This window comes from Anabrus simplex, chromosome 6 (genome assembly GCF_040414725.1).
Source record: "Anabrus simplex isolate iqAnaSimp1 chromosome 6, ASM4041472v1, whole genome shotgun sequence".
Taxonomy (NCBI): Eukaryota; Metazoa; Arthropoda; class Insecta; order Orthoptera; family Tettigoniidae; genus Anabrus; species Anabrus simplex.
The window spans coordinates 52,520,489-52,547,347 of record NC_090270.1 but is presented as its reverse complement, the minus strand read 5'-3'; the positions used below and the strand labels follow the sequence as shown (position 1 = coordinate 52,547,347).

General features: G+C 39.2%; 1 protein-coding gene across 4 annotated transcripts in view; it reads right to left on the bottom strand.

Moving 5' to 3' along the window:
- Positions 1-2,599: 2,599 nt before the first annotated feature.
- Arp8 (Actin-related protein 8) overlaps positions 2,600-26,859 on the bottom strand; it is a 99,157-nt gene continuing 74,897 nt past the window's right edge. For 3 of the 4 annotated variants that reach the window (XM_067149737.2, XM_067149738.2, XM_067149739.2), the window contains 3 exons: positions 25,480-25,723; positions 17,675-17,803; positions 2,601-7,756 (listed from right to left, as the gene is read on the bottom strand). In XM_067149737.2, the coding sequence (XP_067005838.2) occupies positions 7,584-7,756; positions 17,675-17,803; positions 25,480-25,723 (546 nt within the window). In that variant the 3' untranslated portion in view covers positions 2,601-7,583. Of the gene's footprint in view, positions 7,757-17,674; positions 17,804-25,479; positions 25,724-26,859 lie in introns of all 4 variants that reach the window. The other variant, XM_068228206.1, reaches the window with a different exon arrangement.

Below are 26,859 nucleotides of genomic sequence, written 5' to 3'. Positions count from 1 at the left end.
GTCGGGGCTGAGACTGGGACAGTGGCAGGAGGAATATGAACTTCAAGATAGTATCTGGAAACTGTCTGTATGAACTGTAGATAGGTACTTTTTGTATTGGACTTCTGGAAGAGACGGAATGATTTGAAGAGGGTGCACTGTAGTAAATAGAAGAAAACCTTTTTTGGGCATTTACAAGTTTTTCTCATGAAGGGATATAGAGCAAGGTATTGGTCAGCTGTGTCTGTTCCATACATGTGTTGATTGTAATCTGCAATGGATACTGGCTTCATTGTTATTCTGCTGAACTTTGAAGTGACTTCAACCATTTCAGCAGAATGCATGGATGAAATCATTGTGATTATTTTCTTGTCCATCCAAGAGACAAAAAGAATTTTCCCATCATGTTTGAATGTCATTTCCCCTCTAATCAAGGATTTTTGTTGGTCCTTAAGGTCCTTTGGTACTCCCATGTTTTGCCTGATTGTCCCACAAACGGTAGTATTCTGTTAACCTAAGGTTTTTGCAAGAGCAACACTGTTGTAATAATTATCCATGTAAACAGAATACCCTAGGCCTAAATATGGACTGAGAAGTTCAAGGACAATACTATTTTAATAAAATTCAACTTCTGAATGGAATTGCAAGAAATCAGCTTCATTTTCCGTATCAAATCCTATTTACAAAGACTTAATAACAATAAAAAAATCTTCCACTTTTTTGATACTTATATTTGCATTTAAGAAAATCAATTAATCATACACAGTACATGTTTCGTTCCTTTTTAGAACATCTTCAGCTGTTTTACATTGCTTAGGTGAATTTATTAAGTATTTATCTTTTTAAGAACATCTTAAACAGGTACCTTGTTTTTCTTAAATACTACGTACATTTAAAATTTGAATGGGGTAGTAAAATGAGAGGGAAATAGATCTACTTATAGTTAGCCTATTTTAAAAAAACTATTTCTATTCATTTGAACAGATGTCGTAAAAAAATGTTTCCAGCACTTTTATCGCTAAAATATTCTGCTTGTCTTCTATAAAAAGTTTTTGAAAACATAACTTTCCTTTGTCACTGTTCTGAATATTGCTAGGTATTATATTCATTTACTCCCTCCAAGGTGGCTGCTGTTTGTTTTAAATTTACAAAATGTCTCTTGAATTCAGCTAGTTCAGGAACCTTGAAGCTGATTGCTGTTTTGCTACTAATAAAAGAGCCTCCCTATAATCTTGTTGTTGTCAAAATCCACTCCTACTGTGTCCTTGGAGGAGCCACGGCTGAAGCAGCCTTCTCGTCTTGTGCAGTAATGATGACATTAAGCGGGAAAATGTGTTAGTAAGGAACGCACTAACAAGGTTTAACTGTATTTTGAAGTGAAAGAAAAATTGTGCGAGTACATTAAGGAGAAACAGCAATTTGGTTGAGCAGTTTCCAGAGAAATATGTAAGATAAAAGCATTAGCTATAGCAAAAGAAATGAAAATTAAGGACATCAGAGTTAGTCGAGGTCAGTTGACTAGATGCTTAAAAAGAAATTCTCTTTCACTGAGAAGATGAACGAACACCTGTCAACAGCTGGTTAATGCATACAAAGAGAAAAAAACCCTTACACCTTAAAATTCCACTGTTATGTCATCAATCTGCAGCAACAGCATAATAATCAACTTGGGCAAACTGGCAACACAGATCAGACTTCACTTTATTTTGAAATGCTGATGGACATAATGGGTAGCAAAAAAAAAAAAGAGAGAGAGAGAGAAAAATGTCTTTATAAAGTGGCTGTGAGAAGTTAGATTCCAGTCATGTTATGCAGCACAGCTGATGGGAGAAAATGCTGCCTTATGTAATTTGTCAAAAATCAATGTGCCAGGTGTAACGGCGGCGGCGGCGGCGGCGGCGGCGGCGGCGGCGGTGGTGGTGGCGGTGGTGGTGGTGGTGGTGGTGGTGGTGGTGGTGGTGGTGGTGGTGGTGGTGGTGGTGGTGGTGGTGGTGGTGGTGGTGGTGGTGGTGGTGGTGGTGGTGGTGGTGGTGGTGGTGGTGGTGGTGGTGGTGGTGGTGGTGGTGGTGGTGGTGGTGGTGGTGGTGGTGGTGGTGGTGGTGGTGGTGGTGGTGGTGGTGGTGGTGGTGGTGGTGGTGGTGGTGGTGGTGGTGGTGGTGGTGGTGGTGGTGGTGGTGGTGGTGGTGGTGGTGGTGGTGGTGGTGGTGGTGGTGGTGGTGGTGGTGGTGGTGGTGGTGGTGGTGGTGGTGGTGGTGGTGGTGGTGGTGGTGGTGGTGGTGGTGGTGGTGGTGGTGGTGGTGGTGGTGGTGGTGGTGGTGGTGGTGGTGGTGGTGGTGGTGGTGGTGGTGGTGGTGGTGGTGGTGGTGGTGGTGGTGGTGGTGGTGGTGGTGGTGGTGGTGGTGGTGGTGGTGGTGGTGGTGGTGGTGGTGGTGGTGGTGGTGGTGGTGGTGGTGGTGGTGGTGGTGGTGGTGGTGGTGGTGGTGGTGGTGGTGGTGGTGGTGGTGGTGGTGGTGGTGGTGGTGGTGGTGGTGGTGGTGGTGGTGGTGGTGGTGCTTGTTGGTTAGAGGGGCTTAACATCTAGTTCATCGGCCCCTAGAAAGAAGTGAAAACATGCGAGCAACGTGGGTACACAGACCGAGTGAAAACACATGGAGGATTCACATTAATAAGAAATTAAAGTGAAGGTTCACCTATTCAATACCATTTAATACGATGTCAAATCACAATGGAACCGGTTTTGACCACATTATGGGTCATCTTTAGCCATGGACTATGTTAATACGGATCATGATGAAGTTTATATCGTACTATACATGGAGGATTTGCATCTATACTTCAACCACTTGATGTATCAGGAATAAGCCATTCGAAGCTCACTTGAAATGGTAATACACCAAACGGATGGCAGGTAGCAACCGTACATACACGCCAACTTGAAAAATCAAGAAATCTGACTAGCAGCTGATATCATCATCATTTCCCTTTATCCAGCTGTAGCCGGGTAGGGGCAAATATGGTTCCTCTCCACTTTCTTCGGTCTTTCCACCACTCCTCCTCCAACAGTGTGTCCCAGTCCAGGTTTCTTTCTATAATGCTGCGTTGGATGGTATCCTTCCATCTCAATCGTAGTCGTCCACGGCCTCTCCTTCCTTGGATTTGCATTTCCATCACCTTTTTTGGCATTCTTTCGTCGCTCATTCGCTTTATGTGCCCAAACCATCTTAGTCGGCTCTTCTCTATTCTATCATTCATTTTTTCCACTCCAATTTCTTCCCGGATTTTCTCATTCCTTATTTTGTCTCTTCTACTCTTCTGTATCATACTCCTCAAGAATTTCATTTCGACTGCCTGTATTCGACTCTCATCCTTCTTTGTCACTGTCCAAGTTTCTGCTCTGTAAGTTGTTATGGGTACGTAATACATCTTGTACATAGTATCCTTTGCTTCCATTGGCACATCTTTGTCCCATAACATGTTTCTTACACTATGATAGAAACAACTTCCGGCTTGAATCCTTTTACTAATCTCAGCATCCAGTCGAGCATTCTCCATTAATTCACTCCCCAGTGGATAAAGACTGCATGGATGCCGATGACCTTCGACGTTAGGCCCCTTAAAACAACAAGCAACAACAACAATACTGCATGGAACCTCATTATGCCAGAACTTGTAGGTCAATATTTTCAAGAAGTGTGGTACATCAAATGCACTTGATGGTACTGAGGATGACATCTTCTGAAACGAAAAGAATGGGCTTGAAGTGGTGATGACTGTATAAACAGAGATGAATGACAGAAAAGGTACGTAAGTATCAATGACATTAACACATTATTTCATTGTTTAAGTGAGAAAAGTCAAGTTATTAATTAGTATACCAGTAAATCTCATGTTGCAGAAAGCAGAGCAGTTCCTACATTCCAACTGTGTGGAGCTGCTTACAAGTACGCTACAATTTTAATGTATGTAATGAAAAACTTAAATATACCTAATAAAATTATGTGTGCAAATTATTCAGGATTTTCAATTTTTTTCTTCATTCTCTCTGCAAAATTGGGGTGTGTAAATTATGAGTATATATCATCTCTCCTCTGGCAAACTAACGAATCAGCAAATTGTCAAAAAATCAGTAGAGCTGAAAGAAGTTGTGATTACCCATGTCAAATCAATTTTTATATTTAATGAGTGGTTTTATGTGTAAGTGATACAGAATGAGCTGCAGATGTGAGACTGTCAGAGGGTAGACATTATATAAAGAGTAAAATCTAGACCAAAACTTTAGAACTACAGGTTCCCTTATTCGTCACTTTTGCTAGTTTGCCATGGTGGGGATGATTGGTAATATGGTTTCGATCAGTAACAGAGCATGAGATAGCACACGCACATCAGTAAAACAGGACAGAAATACAATTTTAAAATGTTTAATAAAGGTACAAAAAGATTCAATTTTTGACAATGTACAGATGCAGTAACACTTCATTGTTCACTCTTTGTTAAATTGCTTAAACTCAAGAGAACACTTATCAAGGACCATATGAAATTGGATCATACTCTCTTTCTAAAGCTAGATCTCCTAACTTCTATGGTGTGCACTATTGTCTTAACAGAGGTATCAACACCTAATCTTTAATTACACCAACAGTATTGCAGAGATCTGAAAGGGACTATGAGAATTATTTTTACCCTCCCTCGATTCAGTGAGCTTACCTGGGGTTCAGATATTTCTACCCATATTAGATTTCCATAACAAATTCAATGGTATAAACAACCTCTTATCTACACTATTACAGACAAAGATCATAGCTATTGAAAGAGCTTGATTACTTCCATGAACTTACTGTCCAAATACGAGAGCATGGGCAAATTTATTTACACTCTAAGGATTATAGCTCAACAGATAAAATATGGCACAGAATTGCAATAGCAAGAGGAAAGAATTGCTACTTTTGAGACGTGGTCATACAGGAGGATGATAGAATATTGTGGAAGTAGAAAAGATCTAACAAATAAATAAATTCTCAGTTTCTTATATTTGTTGCCCAAGAATTTGATCATATATGTCGACAAGAAAACAACCTGAAAAAATTCATTGTTCAAAGAAAAGTCGATTATCTAGTTGTAAGTCCCCTTAAAACAATAGCACTACAATCTCAGATTAAGTTGGAGCTCTGAGGTAACTGCACATATGCATTAGCTGATTTGAGTGATTCAAGGACAAAGATCTCGAGAAAAGGGCGCAGTGCGCCGGACAGTCCAGGACGAAAGAAGAATGTTGGATCAATTAAGCCATGAAGCAGATCAGATGCATTGGAGGCAATTAATCAAACGTGTAACATGATAGGTCGCCAACATTCATCACCGAAATATGGAGTTAATGGTGAGTGTTATTACTACAGTTGTGGTTTGGTATGTCGTTTCAGATAAATTACGAATTACAGTGACTATACTTGTAAGATATATTCTAAGACCCGTTACTGCATGCAATTAACCTTGATTCACAGTTTAAAGCTCTCAAATGTCATGGAAAAAACTATTTCCAATGTATTCAACAAGGTGCATTTACAGTTTTCAAATAATGCACTTGGATAACTCACCGGAAAACATAACGTCACGCAATGAAATCAAAAGAAAGAAAACATGATTCAAAGACGAGGAGAAATCTATACTGGCTCCCCTGTGCAAGTGCTTTATACATTGGATTACTGTACTGTATGCATTTTAGATGCCTTGTGCTTGCACGGAATGTACCCGATGCCCTTAAAACATCGCGGCTTATTGAACTTTCCTATGACGAGGGGAGAAAGTCTCTCGCTTCCGTCCACATTACAACAACAGTACAGTGACTATACTTGTACGATTTCCCACCATGGTACTTCTAAGAACCATTAATGCATGCAATCACCTTGATTCTCAACTTAAACTTTTCAAATGCCATGCAAAACACTATTTCAGAAATTTATTCAACAAGGTGCATTTACATTATTCAAATGTCCGATTCGTTGGCTGAACAGTCAGCGTACTGGCCTTCGGTTCAGAAGGTCCCGGGTTCGATTCCTGGCCGGGTTGGGGATTTTAACCTTCATTGGTTAATTCCAATGGCTCGGGGGCTGGGTGTTTGTGCTGTCCCCAACATTCCTGCAACTCACACACCACACATAACACTATCCTCCACCACAATAACACGCAGTTACCTACACATGTCAGATACTGCCCACCCTCATCGGAGGCTCTGCCTTACAAGGGCTGCACCCGGCTAGAAATAGCCACACGAAATTAATTATTATTTATATTATTCAAATAATGCTCTTGTATAAAACAATGACAAACATAACCTCAAGCAATGAAAGAAAGAAAAATACGATTTAAAGGCGAGGAAAAATGATGCTGGTTCCCTTGTGCAAATGCTTTATCTTTTGGATTATTTTACTGTCTGCATTTTTACATGCCTTGTACTGGCATGGAAAGTGCCCGACGCCCTTAAAACATCGTGGCTTTTCGAACTTTCCTATGACAGGGGAAGGAAGTCTCTCGCTTCCATGTGCACTGTCCACTGCATAACAACACAGTACATTTGCCGGCTGGCAATTCTCTCCTTTAAAACCGTAAGTCCGTTTGGCCTCACCATCTAAAAAAATAAAACAAACAAACAATGCAGTTTCATCGGCATTGACAATATTATTTGGTGCGTACAAATTGATTATAGGCTATAAGCCATGCTTTTTCGCCAACTGTCTGCATCGCCAGTGTTCACGGATTCTACCTCTCCGCACACTGCCTGCTATGTGATATTGTGAATTGTGGCGTTCCAAAAAACACCGAATACAAAATAATTACGATTCCGCTCGAACATAGCAGATATAAAGCACACTGTAGACACGCCGAAGTAGGTGAAAGTGCGCAAAGTTACCCCTTCACTTTCCGGAAGACGCGTTCTTTCATGACGAGGAGAAATTTTGAATTTAAATTACTCTGTAAAATACTATTTTTTTCAAAATGTAAAGGCAGTTTCGAATTAAAAGTCTGAATTTTGGTAACGGGACCGACATTGTTCTTCGAATTACAAATTATCCGTATTTCGAATTAAACGATTTAAATAACATGCAAAACTGTACCGCATGTTTCTGGGAACGAGAGTTGCTTCGAATTAGGTGAGATTTTGAATTAACCGATTTTGAATTATCGAGGTTCTACTGTATGTTGTTCACTCCCAAAGATAGACATAAGGTAAGTACAGACATTCTCTCTAAAACCAATATTAGGACCAATATGTCCTTCTTGTCTATTCAGGGAAATATGTTGGAGATATGAATACATGTTCTGGGAAATCTATGAATTGCATGGTTTGTAAAATGCCTTGTTTACTATTACTAACAAAGAACTTATGGTGACTGAAGACAAGGCAGTCATAATACTTCCAGTTTTAAATGGAACGTGAACAAGAAAATTCTCAACATACTGTCAAGGATTCTCAACTTGATCTCAGTGATGAGTAGTAAATGGCAATGTCACTATATCATCCCACATAGCAAAGTCTCAGGACATTCATTTGCTAATCACAATGACCAAGGAAGATAATTGTAACTACAGGGGTAGTAGAGCAGGTATTATCACCACATAAAGAGAGCTCTCTCACGTAGAATTTTAACACCAATCTTCTCCCATTCAGATGGATATATCCACAACTCTTGAGCTGATTCTAGACAGGACATAATTGCTGCTCCTTTCCATGCTGTGATCTGAGGATCCATTTCTTTTGGTGTTGTGATGATATCTAATTGTTCTGAAAACAGCCATAAAAATATGAAGAAATAATCAGTACAAGTCTTGTAGATATAACTGCACAAACAGTTTCCCCTACAAAATATGAATTCAAAAATATAAATGACTCAATTACTTTTCTTTTTTTTCCCTATTTGCTTTTACGTCGCACCGACACAGATAGGTCTTATGGCGAGGATGGGACAGGAAAAGCCTAGGAATGGGAAGGAAGTGGCCATGGCCTTAATTAAGGTACAGCCCCAGCATTTTCCTGGTATCAAAACGGGAAACCATGGAAAACCATCTTCAGGGCTGCCGACAGTGGGATTCAAACCCACTATCTCCCGGATGCGAGCTCACAGCTACCTTTCACCGCCTGTATATGGTTCTTAGCCGCTTTCCACGTATCCTTCCTTAGCCGTCAAGTTGCTTAACCTGATCGTTACTGTTTGTTTTCTGTGCTAAATATGCGTATGGTTTTAGTTTGTCTTTATTGTGTCTAACATTTCGTGTATGCCTTTATTATTATTATTATTATGACTTGTAGATGTATTATCCCGATTACGGCTACAATTAGTAAAGTAAAAATGCACTGCTATTCCAACTGGTTTGTAACAAAGGAGTACAACAAGGCAGCATTTTATCACCTCTATCATTTATCACAGTGATGGATGAGATAATGAAAAGAGTGAAACAGCACAACAAGAACAGTGCATTCAAGACATTTGCATTTGCAGATGATGTGGTGATTTGGGTAGGTAATGAGGAAGAAATTCAAGGAAAGATTAATGCTTGGAATTGTCATTTTAAGGAATTTAAATTTAAAATCAGCTTTAAGAAAACAGTTGTTATGACAGTCAACAGATAAAAGTCAGGAGCAAATATCACAGTAGATGGACAAAAAATGTAAGAAGTTAACCACTACCAATACCTTGGTAGTGTCCTGACTGAAGATAACCAATCAAATGCTGAAATCACAAACAGAGTTCAAAGAGGTGCTGTCCTTTACTATCAGATTAGAAGCCTTTTCTGGGACAGCCAGATTACAATACTAGCCAAACGAACACTTTATCAAGCTTACTTTTGCCCATAACAACCTATGGCCTTAAAACTTGTATCAACACAGGCAGAGATAAAATTAGACTCCAAGCTGCAGAAATGAAATTCCTCTGGATAATGCTACAAAAAACCAGGAGATATAAGGTCCGCAATGAGAGGATTCGCCAAGAGATTCAAATAAGAGAATTTATGTGATACCATAATCACATCAAGATTGAAATGGTACAGCTATGTAATGAGAATGGATTCTTGCTCAGTAGCTAAGGAATGGTTGGAGAAAACCTTAGACGGCAAAAGACCTAGGGGCAGAACTCGAAGTAGATGGATCGAACAAGTCAAACAAGATCTAGAACACAAGAGGAGTAATAATAATAATAATAATAATAATAATAATAATAATAATAATAATAATAATAATAATAATAATAATAATAAGAGGAGTGATTGGAACCAAGTACAGGAAGAAGAATGGTACATGAATCGACTGAAGTGGCGAGCGCTTATACACCGCACCTGGGAAACTGGAGACAGTTAACTGATGATGATGGTGATGATAAGAGCAGCGCATCCAATTCGAGGGCTTGTCGCAAGAATGCGCATCTGCAGTAACAAACGGAAAGGGCCACTGCTGCACACAGTCTCAACTCAACCATTGTGGAGCTTGTTATTAAATACTTGTCATGGGGAAGTTCACTGTTACATGGCTTCAAGCTAAAAGTGGTGAAATTCAAGGAAGAAAATGATAACAAAACAGCAGGCTGTGAACTTTCTGTTTATGAAAAAGAAGTGAGGAATTGGAGAAAGCAGCAAGTGGCATTTCATGGCCAAAATCAGGGCAAGTTCCAGTTGCTAAGAAAGCATTAACGGAATGGGTGAGACAGATTCGGGACAGCAGTTGGTGTTTCTCACCAAATGTTACAATTAAAAGCACAGAGAATTGTGCGATCTCACAATATTACAGGAAACTTATTCAAGGCAAGTGGTGGGTGGGTTAGTCGGTTTATGTGGCATAATAATCTGTCATTGCAGTGGAAAACATGCCAAAAACTGCCTAAAGACTGCTCCGATAAAGTTACAGAGTTTAACAGGCATGTGATCAGGTTAAGAAAGCAAAACTCATATCTCCTCTTGCAGATCAGCAATACTGACCAAACACCTGTGTATTTTGACATGCCAAGGAATACTACTGGTTTCTCAGAAGAGAGCAGCAAGTGTTCTAATTAAAACTACCGGCAACTAAACAATACTTTGTACAATGATGTTGGCTATTACTGCTGACGGCCGCAAACTACCTCTGTATGTTATATTTAAGCCCAAAATGTTAAAGAAGAACATCACATTCCTGACTGGTATCCAAGAGATGAAAGTGAAACTAGCCACTCTGCTTGTGATTCTGAGTAAATGTTCATAAGCAGTTCTTTTAATGACATGGTATTGTATGATTATACAGTGGAACCTCGATCCACCGTTTTTGGAGGGACCACGGAAAAAAAACTTACAACGCGGGAAAACGGGATATCCGGGAATGAATGAACTATCAACAATTTGGCTAAACATCACAAAAATGAAATATGTATACTTATATAATCATACAAACGCCCCTAAACCAAACCAAACGACAGCCCCAATGGGCCTTCCGCCTACCAAGCGAACGCCCTCGGTCCAACGGCCTGCAGATTACGAGGTGACGCCTGGTCAGTGTGACGAATCCTCTCGGCCGTTATTCCAGGCTCTCTAGGCTGGGGGCCGCCATCTCACCATTCAACAGCTCCTCAATTAAAGGTAATCGTAGAATGAGTGAACCTGGAACCAGCCCTCATATGGAGGTAAAAATGCCTGACCTGGCCGGTAATCGGACCCGGGCCCTCCGGGTGAGAGGCAGGCAAGTTAGACCGCGGTGCTGGCTTCAAACATTAATTACCAGCATGCGACTTAAAAATCTCGAAACTTTACATTCAGTTTCACCGGGGAAACTTCGTCAGTTTCCTCTGGAAACTTCTTTCAATTCAGCGACTTTGATTAGCCAGAGCCAAACTCTTAGAAAAATCTAATACGGTACCCGTAACGACAAGCCAAACAACAATCGACCACAAGTAGTTTCTAATTCTCTATCTAGTAAAATAAAGCACATTAGATACAAAAGCGCCCAACATGATGGCGAAATCCTCTTTATTTATCTTCCATTGTAATTTGGTCACCAGTATACTATTTGTAATCAGTTTATGGAAATCTTGTACCGCGTAAATTAGGCCTACATCGGTTTTTCAAGGTTATGTTGAACTCGGGAATATGGTTTCGAATATAAATATCGATCTTCAAGTTCTCAAATGCATTAAATTCAAATCTGCCCGTCACCAATCATAATCATATTGGAAAGAGAAAAAATATCATTAACACTTCCGAAATTACGATTATTCGCGATCTTGAGCTCAGCTGGAAAGCGCGCTCGCTGTACAAGTCGGTACGAGTGCGAAATGATACAAAGCTTTAAATTTGACTGACTGACTGACTCGAAGAATAGTCAATGCACGTAACATCTGGTCTAGTAACGATGCAGGAGAAGGTTCATACACCTCCAACTGCCTTGGTCAATGCACTAGGGGTGAACAGACAAGATATCTTTTTTTTTTTTTTGCTAGTGGCTTTACGTCGCACCGACACAGATAGGTCTTATGGCGACGATGGGATAGGAAAGGCCTAGGAGTTGGAAGGAAGCGGCCGTGGCCTTAATTAAGGTACAGCCCCAGCATTTGCCTGGTGTGAAAATGGGAAACCATGGAAAACCATTTTCAGGGCTGCCGATAGTGGGATTCGAACCTACTATCTCCCGGATGCAAGCTCACAGCCGCGCGCCTCTACGCGCACGGCCAACTCGCCCGGTAGACAAGATATCGACGGTGTGTGAGCAATACCACAATGCTGTCCCGATCTATTACTCTTTGACTGATCACACCTCCCAGCCGCACATGGATATGCAGTCCATCAGAACAACATTTGTTGTGTTCATTTTTCTGTGTTAATGTGTAAAGAAAAATGAACCTTAAATGAATTATACAGTAGGAGTGCATAAATACTTTATGAAAATATACATTCCTAGAGTATGGTACTATAAGGTTAATTTTCCTTTACATATTGCCATAGGAAAATGAATATAACGAACATTGTTCTGATGGACTGCATATCCATGTGTGGCTGGGAGGTGTGATCAGTCTTAAGGAGGGTAATAGATCTGGAGGGCATTGTGAAATACGAGGTATTGCTCGTGCACCATCGCTGTACTGCAGTACATTAAGAAACAATAACACACAAACCTTAAATGCTGTATTGTATCACAATGTTGTACAAAATCCGAGTTACAGAATATTTTCAGCGTCTATGGAGGAAACGTATGCTTTGAGAAATGGAAAACTTCATGTAATTGAATTTCGAGTAATAGACAAATAAATACATAAAGAATGGAACAGACGGCAGGGACATTGAAATTATTTTGAGGTACTGAAAATTCGAGTAATGGAGGTTCGAGATATCAAGGTTCGACTATACTTAAAAGTTATTCTTATATATGTTTAATGAAACAACATGAAAAACCCACTGTAGTTCTATAACTCTGCTGGTTGATAAAACGTTATAACATACAATACTGTGTAAAAAGTTCCTTTACTTGAACAAGACTGTAAGCACAATGTTATCTTGTTTCAAATTAGACATTCTTTTTTTAAATTGGCTTTACGGTGCACCAACACAGATACGTCTTATGGCGTCGATAGGATACGAAAGGGCTAGGAGTGGGAAGGAAGCGGCCGTGGCCTTAATTATGGTACAGCCCCAGCATTTACCTGGTGTGAAAATGGAAAACCATCTTCAGGGCTGTCGACAGAGGGGTTCAAACCCACTATCTCCCGAATACAAGCTCACAGCAGCGCATCCCAAACCCAAACTGCACGGCCAATTCGCTCAGTGACTAGACATTTTTGATACTGACAAGCAGAGCTGATGGTTGGTTGGTTGGTTGGTTGGTTGGTTGGTTGGTTGGTTGGTTGGTTGGTCAGATATACCAAGGAGTCAGATATTCTGTGGTCAGATATGAGATTGTTTGCTGTATTAGGTAGGGAAAGGAAAGAGGGCACCAAGCAGTGTCTAGTGCTGTTTCTACTTACTTGTGCTAGGCTTCTAATCTTTTCTGTGCAACTCCCTTTGTCAACTCATGTTCTCTTCCAACCATGATGGTATTAAGTTATTAGGTCTAAGGGTCATTTTCACATCCACTGTGACCCATTCCTTGCCAATATTTTCATTCTTAACTACGAAAGAACAGCTTGCTCTCTGTGCTCAGCTGGACACAATTTCTATGCCTAGCAACATTATAATCTGCATTCTTTTACTAAAAATCACATAGAAGTGATTCTGAATTAACAATTTCTAGTAAAGACTGGGTTATTCCATACCGAATAGGGAATCCAACGATAGTAAATGACTTGCATAATAATGGATAGAAGAGATTATAAATGCTGTGACAACTTAAAAATTTAATATCAGGCTCTCACTTTCATCTGTTCTACCTGATGTTCATTGGTCAATTCCTGTTTGTTTCTGACCCTGACGGTATTAGGTGTCAAGGCCTAGGGAGTACTTCATTTTCACACCCTTTGCAGCTTGTCTTCTTTTGGCCGATACCTTCATTTTTTTTGAAGCGTCGGACCCCTTCCAATATTTTGCTCTGATTACCGTTGCCTAGTTGTACTTCCTCTTAAAACAATAATCACCACTATCACCATAGCTGAGTCATCTTTTATATACTCTTATGTTGTAATGCGACGGTCAGCCCTCTTGAAGTTCCCTTTGGTATTTCTTGGAAAAGATGAGTGAGTCAGGCTGGGGAGCTACTGGCCAGCCTGTAGACACATGACAATCTCGTCCATTTTGTCTGGTGTCTCCATGAATTTTTTGGAAGGTGAAACTGGAGGCTCACCTTGAGTAGTAGTATTAGTATTAGTAGTAACAGCAGCAGCAGTAGTAGTAGTAGTAGTAGTAGTAGTAGTAGTAGTAGTAGTAGTAGTAGTAGTAGTAGTAGTAGTAGTATGGTTGGTGTTGTGTGATATAGTGTCAAGTAGTTCAGTGTGTGGAGCAATAACTTGAGTTGATTGTGCAAATTATCGGTCTTGTCTGCAGTAATGCCAAGTGTACAGCTGTCAGCATTGTGATGGTCAACGGACCCGACTACATGGAATTTTGTAAAGAGACTATGGTCCATGAGAAGTGAAATGAAAGTTGAAACCTATCAGTCAAGATTATGGAAGATATACCTGTTCCAGATAAAGACTGCCAACTAAAGACCCATTGTGAGGACAAGTGACTTTTGTAAATGGCCAGTAACTAGTGAAGTGTTGTCATTCATTGTCGAGAATAATTGTGAGTGTGTACAGAAATTGTGAGTGTGTACAGAATGGGTTATCCTAGATTAAATTAGCTCAATAAAAAGTCAGTGTTTTATTCATAACAATATGGAGTGAGTGTGCAACATAATATGGCAATATATGTTCCATGTCAGCCTACATCAGTGGCAGGAAACAAATTAACTGTTGCAATGACACACATACAGATTACGTGAAGTCAGTTCCATTTGCAGAGGTGAAGACAGTACAAGGAAGTAATGAGTTATTTTGTTCTTATCATGACACTTCACGAGGCACAAACACATAATTCAAATAAACTACAGGTTTCACAATCTAGCATGAAAGAACGTGGTTCTCAAAACTTGCTTTCTGTGTGATAGATCTTGAAACAAAGGTACACGCGTAATGCTATACCACATTCCTCCCATTGGAAATTCGATACTGCTACCTTCACCTCCTCCGAGCACACACTGCACTGTACACTTCATAGGCCAACGTTTACAACACTTTGTGTCAAAGTGAGAGAGACATACAGCGCTTGTCCTTGGATCACTCATGATAAGTGGAAGTTAGGTCTGGGTATGTCTTGAACAGCATTTATTGGACTTTAACAAGTAGTTCAAAAACGTTGTTTATGAGACAGCTCGCCCCCAACTGATGCGTGAACAACGAAGGCATTCATTTGAAGTAATGCTGTTTAGCAGGTGGAAAAATAGTTTATTCGTCCACTTCCATGTTCAGTAGGAAATACCATAACTGTTGCCATACAATCATTCTTGTCAACACAGACCATATGGGTATTGTAGCTCTCAACAGTGAGAGGTTTCGGTGCATTATCATCCACTGACTGCTTTATTTTTTAGTGGGAAAGAAAGTTTCCACATCCTTCTGCGCAATGCATTGATGAGAGAATGAGTAAATACTTTTCACACAACAGGATTTACGGCGAACCAAGCAGTTAATGTATGGAGTAACGCTATGGTTGATAAATCAACTGCAAGTCCTGGTTGATGATGTTTCAGCAGTATTCAGTCCATCATCTCTCCTGTTCAGCCTGATTTAACAAGAGTTTCCTGTGCTTGCCTCTAATTGGAATGTTGAAATTGTGTCTTCCTTCCAGATGCTTAACGATCTGGAGGCCGCCTCTTCGACGTCCAGTAAATGAGGAACATCACCCGTCAATCATGATGACCAATCCACTATCTTTTATTTTGGATATAGTTATACCATCAAACGAGGTGATTTTGGATGGTTTTAAGGTTATTTTCACCTTAATTCATGAAGGGAATCTTAAATTTGTATTGTTTATAATCCTAATAATGAGGAATATATCCAATTAATACAATACCCTACAAACGAAAAATATACGCCAACACATGTGTTTATGAGAAAACAAAAAGGAGTGTCCGAATTCACCCTGTTCATCAGTGTGATTTCGGATGCACATGCTTTTCTAAACCGCTGTCCGAAGTTTCAAAGCGTATTAGGTGATTTCGGACACAAATAATTCTTTATTTTAATTCTATGCTCTTTCTGCTTTAGTGTTGTAATATTTAAAGTGTTCTGAGGGTGTCCAAAATGTGACTAGCTGGTTAAAATCATTGTAATGATAAATTTAATCTGTTACTGACCAATCTTTATTTTCTGACAAGGTAAATGTAAAATTTTCTGGTCTAAATTGAAATATTAATAGTTATAAACTGTACAGAAATCCTACTGAAAGATATTAATTTTTTATAACAAGCAATACAAATCATAATGCGAAAGAAGTTCGATACAATGAACATGTAGCTTTCATGGCCTATAAACCTAAAATATATTTTCTCTGAAAATTAAAATTCCTCTCTTCTCAACTTGGGCTAGAAGTATTTTCAAAATTTGTTCTTTATTCTTATCCGCATCAGGGATGTTAGGGAACACAAACACTTTTCTGCTGTTTTTATGTGGGCCAAGTATTTGAGATCCACATCCCTTGAATGAATATTTTAGGCCACATCAAAATACTGCCCCATATGCTCTCAGTTCCTCAACTTGTATTTATAATCTGCAACAAGGAAAGCCTCTTCTTGCAACACTGAAACATCATTACCTTGGTCATTACTTTCACTGTGTGTTTCATCACATTCATTTTCACTGATGCTAGCAGCACTATCACTTGTTTCTGCACTCTTACATCTTGGCGGAAGTCATGGCAAAAATCAACATTTCATTTGCGATGGCGGGAAGTAGTAGGTTGTGCTGGAGCATTTCCTTCTTCCTCATTTAGCACTGGTTATCCTCCCATTTTTTCGGATGTACTTTCTGCACTTTATTTTGTATGGTGGACCAATCAAATGCTTTCCTATAAGACAATTTGCCACTTTTAATATCACGTACGGGTTTTTCTAATAGTTTTAGTTTGTAATTACACCTTGAAGTCGCTCCTTTCCACCTCTGCTAATTTCTAGGCATTGTCCAAAATCACGCAGACTGCTTTCAATTTTGAATACATGTGTAAAACACCACTTTTCAGTAAATCACACCAAAATTCCACAGCAATAATTTATAAACACTTCAGTAAGTTGATCCTGGTAATAACCATAGTTATAATACATTCCTTCCAGTCGCGACAATCAAAAGTATTCACTTAATGATGGTGCATGATCTTTCAACAATGAAAGTGCACAGTGGAAATTTTCTAAAGTATGAAGTCAGCTCGCAATAAAAAATATGGAACGCGGGAAACATAACTTCAAGGTCAAACTAAAACGTGTGCGGAAGTGGAAAGCAGTCGCGACTCGTTGCTATGCAACAAAAAAGGCATATCTACCATACTGTCCGAAATTGCCCCATTTGACAGTACATAGTAGTTCATATTCAATTTCATAAAGTGCTTGTAACCTTTTATTTATTTTGCACATTTATGAAAGTTGGATAGTTTTATCTTCTTTGTGAGATAATTGCAAAGTTATTTTGTAACTACTGCAGTGCGATGTCACAGAAATGATGACGACATAATGATGAATCGCGAAGTGATAATCCTTTGCACTGAGAAGTATCCCTTAATAGTCAAGGACGTGAATTATTGCGGAGAACTTGTGAGTTTTACAAGAGGGAAAGAGAATTCATACGCATTTATGGCCATCCCTATGTTACTACAGATGAAGTTGTGGAATGCATATTGTGAATCAGGTCGCAGTGTGACCAAAATTTTCCACAGCTATCATCAACCTTATGCAGACCAACTATAAAAGGCTACTCAGTTTATTCAGTAGAAGCCATGGGCAGAGTTGCCGTGGATATTACTTCTCTAAAAGATATAAAAATGTAACTCTACAGGAACACCCAAAGAATACAGCTATTAAGGTCAAACAGAAAGGCAACAAAATCTTAGAAACCTAAAAGTAGGGTTGGAGCAGATGAAAGTTTACCAAGAGATATTGAAGACCTATAGTACTCACCCGTGATCGATTAAAAAAAAAAGTAATTTCCAAATAACAGTTACACACCTGCACGGAACATGTAAGGTATTTGTAGCGAAATTCTATTCTGAAGCCAAGTTCCAATGCCTGTGAACTTCATGCCACCTCCTACTACAAGGATGCATCCATACATCTTGCGCTTCAAATCTTCAGTAGCTAAAATACAAATATACAATATGGTAATTAAATTATTATTAACAAATGCATTGCAACTGGAAGATATTTTGGTGGCAGTGTTTGCTTACAGTAGTATGAAAACAAAATTACATAACAACAAAAATATAACAAATAATTACATGAAAACCAAAGATTACAAGATGCGATATTGAACAAGATATCTCATAAAACAAATAATTATTAGATAGTATAACATAAACAAGTCCCTGTTAACAAAAGAATAAAAATGAAATACACTAAAACAAGAAACAAAAAACCTGACAGTTAAAAAAATGTCATGCAATTAGTGTAACATAATAAATGAAAGCAATCAAATAGAAATTAATAGAAAATCTGCAGAAAATAACTTAAACTATTCACTTACATGCAGTAATTACAATGCAGTCACTCAGAAATTCATTCAAAATTCACAAAATAATCCATTATAAGTAGCATAACACAATAATAATAATTATTGCAGCAATCACATACAAATTCACACATAACTGAAATATTTCTAACATCTTAACACTACGATTTACAGTAAATTGAGAGAGAGAGAGAGAGAGAGAGAGAGAGAGATTATTTCAGGATTTCATACATACAGAGTCCCAATATCAGTGTACAGAAGGAAAGATTATACAGTGCAATACAATAGAATTTACATAAAATAAATTTCATCATAAAACCCATATTGACGTAAGTATATACTTGTGAAATCCTTTATCAATTTTAATTTGACGCATTCGACTTTGAATTTCAGTTAACATTCAATGTTTTTTAATGTCCTTGTTATATATTCAGGTGCTTTGTATATCAACTGAAGATGCCCTAAAAGAGGACGAAACATGTCTCAATATATAATAATGCTGTCTTACAATGAAGACAGACAATTTGTAATGTAAAAGTGGAGTGTTTAATAAAGGATTTCACATGTAGAATTTAACACAAACCAAACAATGCGACAGTTCACCGGAGGTAAAAATTCTGTTAGTGGTTTCTAAGTAAGAAATGGCAACAGCCAGATTGAGATTATTTATTTGGCTGCATGTCCAATATACACTATGTGATCAAAAGTATCTCGACACCCCCAAAAACATACGTTTTTCATCTTAGGTGCATTGTGCTGCCACCTACTGCCAGGTACTCCATAGCAGTGATCTCAGTAGTCATTCGACATCGTGAGAGAACAGAATGGGGTGCTTCGCGGATCTCACGGACTTCGAACGGGGTCAGGTGATTTGGGTGTCATTTGTGTCAGAAGTCTGTACACGAGATTTACATACTCCTAAACATCCCTAGGTCTACTGTTTCTGATGTGATAGTGAAGTGGAAACGTGAAGGGACATGCACAGCACGAAAGCGTACAGGCCGACCTCGTCTGCTGACTGACAGAGACCGCCGACAGCTGAAGAGGGTCGTCAAGTGTAATAGGCAGGCATCTATCCAGACCATCACACAGGAATTCCAAACTGCATCAGGATCCACTCCAAGTACTATGACAGTTTGGCGGGAGGTGAGAAAACTTGGATTTCATGGTCGAGCGGCTGTCCGTAAGCCACACATCACGCAGGTCAATGCCAAACGACGCCTCGCTTGGTGTAAGGAGCATAAACATTGGGCGATTGAACAGTGAAAAAACGTTGTGTGGAGTGACGAATCACGGTACACAATGTGGCGATCCGATGGCAGGGTGTGGGTATGGCGAATGTCGGTGAACGTCATCTGCCAGCGTGTGTAGTGCCAACAGTAAAATTCGGAGGCGGTGGTGTTATGGTGTGGTCGTGCTTTTCATGGAGGGGGCTTGCACCCCTTGTTGTTTTGCGTGGCTTTATCACAGCACAGGCCTACATTGATGTTTTAAGCACCTTCTTGCTTCCCACTGTCGAAGAGCACTTCGGGCATGGCGACTGCATCATTCAACACAATCCAGCACCTGTTCATAACGCACGGCATGTGGCTACATGACAATAACATCCCTGTCATGGACTGGCCTGCACAGAGACCTGACCTGAATCCTATAGAACACCTTTGGGATGGTTTGGAACGCAGACTTCGTGCCAGGCCTCACCGACCGACATCGCAACCTCTCCTCAGTGCAGCGCTCCGTGAAGAATGGGCTGCCATTCCCCAAGCAACCTTCCATCACCTGACTGAACGTATGCCTGCGAGAGTGGAAGCTGTTATCAAGGCTAAGGGTGGGCCAACACCATACTGAATTCCAGCATTACCGATGGAGGGCGCCATGAACTTGTACGTTATGTTCAGCCATGTGTCCGGATACTTTTAATCACATAGTGTACCTGACCATAATATATTTTTCTACTGAGTAGAGCATTTTTGCTCACTGTAGTTTCATTACTATAATGGAAATTGAACACCTTAATGATATTTGAAACATCCCCTCCGTACTGCGCTAGTAATTCTACCGGTGTCTACCATGAGCGCTAGCCTCAAGGGAACCTGTTATGCTGCCACATTGCGGCGTTTAGTTGAACTAAACCGACACGCGACTGTCTTGGTGGATAACAATAATAAGCGATCGTCAGCTGGGACCTGTGAAGAGATTACTGGAAGAAAAAGCAAGCTCTTGCTGTTACTGTTGGGTCTTTAATTATATTCCTGAGTTAAAGCTGAAGGAAGATGATGTATCACCTTGATACGGGGTGGCAAGGGACACAAAATTTTGGGTTTGAATTTATTTTAAAATTTCCTGCAGAAACTGTGAGTAGCCCTTTTTAATTTACTCAACCCGGATGTACATGAATATGTGAAGCACTAAATGTAGTGGAACTGATTTGTGTTGTTTGGTATACCCTCAACTGAATTTCTCTGGGTGTTATTTAAACATCGCCGTGAGTGAGAATTTCTGTTACCAAAGTGAGTTAAAATTAACTTGGATGTGAATTAGTTACCAGATTCTTATGGGGCTGTATTGTAATAATTTAGGAAATTATGTTTGTCCACTGATCACTCTGGACACGTTTCCCTTAAACTAAGCTATGTCTTGAAAGGTGTTGTCACAAAGAGTTTTTTTTTTTACTAGGATACTTAAGAAGGTGTATCATAACACCTCCTGTGTTTTATCTCGTGTCTATTCATTTGGGATAATTCTGTTAAATAGTTGAACTATCATGTAAAGGTAGATGAAAGCATGAGTGGAAAATTGTTTCTTTAACGGCTAAATTTTCCTTTGAAGGTTATCTTTTGGATGGGGTGCCATTTTGTTTTTGATCATGTGACCCGGTTACCATGGCGATCTTTACAACACATGCTTGGGAGTATTCTGCGTTACGTTTGTCATTTGACGTTTCTATGCTCTGTTTCTGATGAACATCTGACATACGTCAATTGAACTGGGATGTTCTTGTTTTTGGTTTTAGAGGGTGTGAAACTGATTACGTTCTCACGTATCTCTGTGTTTGAGTATTTTGAAAGTATTAATTAGACTTATTTGGGAAGTTTTTATTCTGATAATCTCGTAATCGACTTCTCATTTGTGTTTTGATTTTGTTCCCGATTTGTTCTTGGTGGAACTTTGGAACTAATACTGATTTTCTGTGATTCCTATTGGATCATTTCTAAAAGCCATCATTAAGAAACATTTCTCTGCTCCACTCTCATATTGCAGGGTAGAAACAAGGCCTTGAATTTAGGATTTTAATTAATTAGAGTTACATCTGTTCTTAAATGAAAAGTTTATAACTGAATTTGAGTAGCTTATGGTGAAAACAGTTTCTACTATTTTCAAAACTATACAATTTTAATGGTCCCATTTCACTTAACTTAATTCTTGTTTTCATTTGATTTAATTTTGGGACTTACTATTTAATTGGTCTTTTTGTTTCTTAGTTTTTCATTAAAGTTCTTTGAGTCTTAATACCTGTTTTATTTTAGTCAGTAGTAACTTATTTTCTCAGTAATAACTTATTTATTCTCTATCCACCTGACCTTGGTGGGCCCTAGTATTTTCCACACATTGGTACGACCTTCTACTGGGAATTTCCTTGTTCATACTGCCCTGGGTCGTCCAACAACTATCGTGTTATACCTCCTCGAAAGTACGCGACATTACTTATAAAGTTATTTAACACATTGCTCACTTTCATACATTTTAATCCTCCAGACTGGCCCTTTTTCACTAACTTTGGATTTTAAAATTAAATACTAGTTCTGAACTTAGGTATTTAAAAAGTTCAACGTATACCCTTAAATAATAAAATATAGCTGATATTGGTTTTTAGGCTGTTCATAATTGTACAAGAGATACACCTATGTAATAATTAGTACACAAATATTAGGTGCAATCTCTTAGGCCTGTTCAGTTGGTACAAATCACTGTCATTCAGTCTATGTACTACACGGCCGCCATTACATGCATACTGGTGTCTAGTTGACACAACTCTGACACGATTTGAAAGGAAGAACATGATGTGTAGAGCTGCAGTTTGCTGCCATCCATATTTTTTTTCAAGGACTATATGAACCAAATCTTATACTGCAGTGCCGATCGACACAAAAAGCACATTTGTTTCATACGGACAACAATGAAAATCAGAGAACGTGCGCCACGCGGGCTTCATTCTCCGCAATAAATGACAGCCTGTACGGCATGCAGCTTTTGACCTCAATGTGTTAAATGTGCTAATTTCACTAAATAAAATTACTAACAGGATATCATATTACAGGGTCTCTTACTTAAACTCGGACTGAATGCACAGTGTTTGTACTCTGTGCTACAGCAGCTGCCTCAGCCAAACTTATGTCATGCGCAGTGTTCCTGCTTTAAGCGTGTATGTACATGACATATTACCTTATAAAAGATGCTAGAGGTGTTGTCCTTCCTGGGTTATACAGGCACTGTATCTGGTAACTACATTCTGGCTAACGTGAGTGAGTTCTGCCACTGTAATCTTTCTGATTTCATTCATAATGTTTTCTTTCAGTTCCTCCAATGTGTGAGGATTCGTTCGATACATTTTTTCTTTCAGTTTACCCCAGAAGTAAAAACCGCACACTGTTAGATCTGGAGAACGAGAGGGAAATAGACCACCACTCTCTGTAAACACTTCTGAGATTGTAAGAAGGGAATCTTCTGCTGCATGAGCAGGGGCCGAATCTTTTTGAAACCACCCAAGCAACTTTTCTTCTTCCGTTAACTGATGGAAGAACGGCGTCAAAATGTCATCTTGGTACCTCTCTGCATTTACTGTAATCTAGAACAAAATAGGCCCAATTATTCGTCTTGCACTAACAGCACACCAAACACCAATCTTCCTATCATAATGAGGGACTTCATACACACCATTAGGATTTTCTGCATACCAATAGTGACAGTTATGACTGTTCATACGGCCATTAAGATGAAACCAGAACTTTTACATACGAAAATTCGGTGTTGCAATGATAACTGTCTCACCATGTTAACAGCTGAGATTCAGACTGGGGACTGATGCTTGCCAGGTCAAGTATGTGCAGGCTGCTTGGAAGGGCAAGAAATATGCGTGCGCCTCCCATAGCACAGCTGCTGTAGCGCAGAGTACAAACACTGTGCTTTTGGTCTGGGTTTATGTGAGAGACTCTGTACAATGTTTTCCCGCATGTTCAATATATATGTACAGTAAAACTTTGTTAATTCAAAGTCCTTGGGACTCAAAAATCGGACTTCGAATTACGTGATTTCGAATTAACCGCCAATTCGCAATTCAGAAGCACCAACCCTTGCCGCGTTATGAAATACTCTAAGACCCGTTACTGCATGCAGTTAACCTTAATTCACAGTTTATACCTTTCAAATGCCATGAAAAAAGAACTATTTCCAAAATGTATCCGAAAAGGTGCATTTACAGTATTCAAATAATGCACTTGCATATCTCACTGGCAAATATAACCTCATGCAATGAAAGAAAGAAAAAAAAAAAAAAAAAAAAAGCACGATTCAAAGACGAGGAGAAATCTATGCTGACTCCCATGTGCAAGTGCTTTATTCATTGGAGTACTATACTGTATGCATTTTAGATGCCTTGTATTTACACAGAAAGTACCCGATGCCCTTAAAATCAAACTTTCCTATGACTCTATCCTTGTACGATTTCCCGCCATGGCACTTCTTTCGTACTTCAGAAATGTAAACACTTGCCGCATCACAAAGTATTCTAAGACCCATTAATACATGCAATCACCTCGATTCACAGTTTAAACCTTTCCAATGCCATGGAAAAACTATTTCCAAAATGTATCCAACAAGGTGCATTTACAATGTTCAAATAATGCACTTGGATAAATCACTGACGAACATAACCTCACGCAACGAAAGAAAAAAATCACACAATTCAAAGACGAGGATAAATTATGCTGGTCCCCTGTGCAAATGCATTATTTTTTGGATATCTGTACTGTTTGCATTTTTAGATGCTTTGTACTGGGATGGAAAGTGCCCGACGCCCTTAAAACATTGTAGCTTATCAAACTTTCCTATGACGAGGGGATAAAGTTTCTCGCTTTCATGTGTATTGCAATTGCAACACACTACAATGACCCCCATCCCCGACCCTTGTACAATTCCACGGCTGGCACTTTCTCCTTTAAAACCATAAGACCGTTTGGGCTCGCATTAAAATAAAGCAATGCAATTTCATCGGCAATGACAGTATTGTTCGGTGCCTACGAATTTATTATATGAGCCACGCTTTTTCGTCAACTGTCGGCATTGCCAGTGTTCGCGCATTCTGTTTTACCGCACACTGCCTGTTGCGTGATATTACGGCGTTCCTTAAAAGGTTGAATACAAAATAATTCCGATTTCATTCAACTTGGCAATCATGAAGCGCACTGTAGACCCACCGAAGTGAGTTTACCCCTCCACGTTCCGGAACACGCGTTCTATTATGACGCGGATAAATTTCTAGTTGAAATTACTCTGTAACATACTATTGTTTTAAAATGTAAAGGCAGTTTCGAATTAAAAGTATGAATTTCGGTAACGGGGCCGACATTGTACTTCGAATTACGAATTATCCGTATTTCGAATTAAACAATTTAAATAACATGCAAAACTGTATCTCAAGTTTCCGGGAAGCTTCTTCGAATTACGTGGGATTTTGAATTAACCGATTTTGAATTATCGAGGTTCTACTGTATTTACCGGACTTCATTAAATATTTTATCTGATGTGTAGAGTATTTCTGTTTACTGTAGTTTCAGATAATAGTAGTTAAATGTACTAATTTTACTACTGTATATAGAACTGTTAATAGAATAACATGTTGTTTCCCTGTACGTCCAATGTATTGCGATACACTTCACTCTAATGTACATTTTGCCTCACCCGTAGAGTAGGTCTATTTCTTATTACTGTAGTTTTTTTTACTGATAATATTCATTAATGCACTGATTAAAATTAAACCCAACTTACATTGCAGTTCTTTACCTTTTAATCAGATTGGTGAACAAAATTTGGACGTGCGACAATTATGCAATTAAATGTTTAAAGTCCGATTTTTGTGTTGAATATAAAGGATGCGACGATTATGCCAGGAGATACGGTAGGTTGTTTAAATAGCCTCTTCTATCACCTGTTAGATGGATGTAAGTTATTTCAATTAACCCTGGATACCGTAGTTTTGTTTCTTACCTAAGGGAGTAATCTATGAGTAACAAAGTTAAGAATTACTTACGACATCTATCTATGCTCTGCAGGACAGCTTGATCCAAACCCAGGACCTGTTCTGGACCAACTACGAACTCTTTAGTATCCATGTCTCTTGCACCAGCAGGAGCAACAGAATCGATAGCATCTACTACAATATCTTCATCACCTCCAGGTCCAACAACACCACTGACGTCGAGACCTTGAGCCAGGCTATCCAAATCCCCACCACCTCCAGCTACTGGGTCTAACGCTTCTTTGGCTCCACGGCGCTACATAAAAACCACACATATTTTTTTAAAATCTGGTGCCTCTACATTCAAGGCTTTCCAAAGAGAGATACGTATACCTCAAGAAATCATACTGAGCATTAACATATACTGTAGTTCTGCAAAACAAATGAGGCAGAGAGATGATCTCTATTAACAAATTACAATGCATGTAAAGCAACATAGACAATCAGTATGGCAGTATGTAGCACTACTCGTCTGTAAAGTCTTCAGCTCGGAAGCTGGTTGGATCCTCAAACAGCAAAACCAAAGGTTATGCAATTATATGGAAACCACAAAAACCAATGATGGGGCCATCACGAGGCCTAAAAGGCATGATGAGGAGTGAAGTAGTTTGAGGTTGTTTAGGGCCGATGACCTTAGGTGTTAGGCCCCTTTAAACAACAAGCAACATCATCAGTTTGAGGTTGCCTTCCTCACTGGGATGCAAAGTGCTAATGCAGCATGACTGACCCTAGGAGTAACACCTTTTATAATACCCAGACACACTGCACCAGTCATGCTCCGAATGTCATTACTCAGCATTACCTGTACTCCAGCAGTTTTCATACTGTCACAGCCATAAATGAGACTGAGACTTCACTGGAAGCTACATTTTCCTCTGGCCAGTGCCAAGAGACAGATGCACATACTGCATCCATCAAGAAATAGCAACATTTGAGCACTACTAATGCGGCAAATATTTGAAATAGTTTATCTATTTCCTATTTACTTTATGGTGTTGATGGGATAGGGAAGAGCAAGGACTTTGAAGGAAGCGACTGTAGCATTTATTACAGTACAGCCTCAGCATTTGCCTGGTGTGTAAATGGGAAACCAGGGAAAACCATCTTCAGGGCTGCTGACAGTGGGGTTTGAACCCACTATGTCTCGAAAGCAAGATCACAACTATGTGAAAGATTATTGAAAGACAAATTCATGATCATTAGTTTTTTTTTTTTTACTGAGCGAGCTGGCTATGTGGTTGTGATAGCTGAGTCAACTGAGGTCCCGAGTCAACTTAAAGACATCATATTATGACAAGATGATCACAACCTTAATTTCTGTTATTATGTATATTTTAATGCTATAATAATTGTTCCTACAACATTGTCTTTGTATGGAATACGTATGTTTTT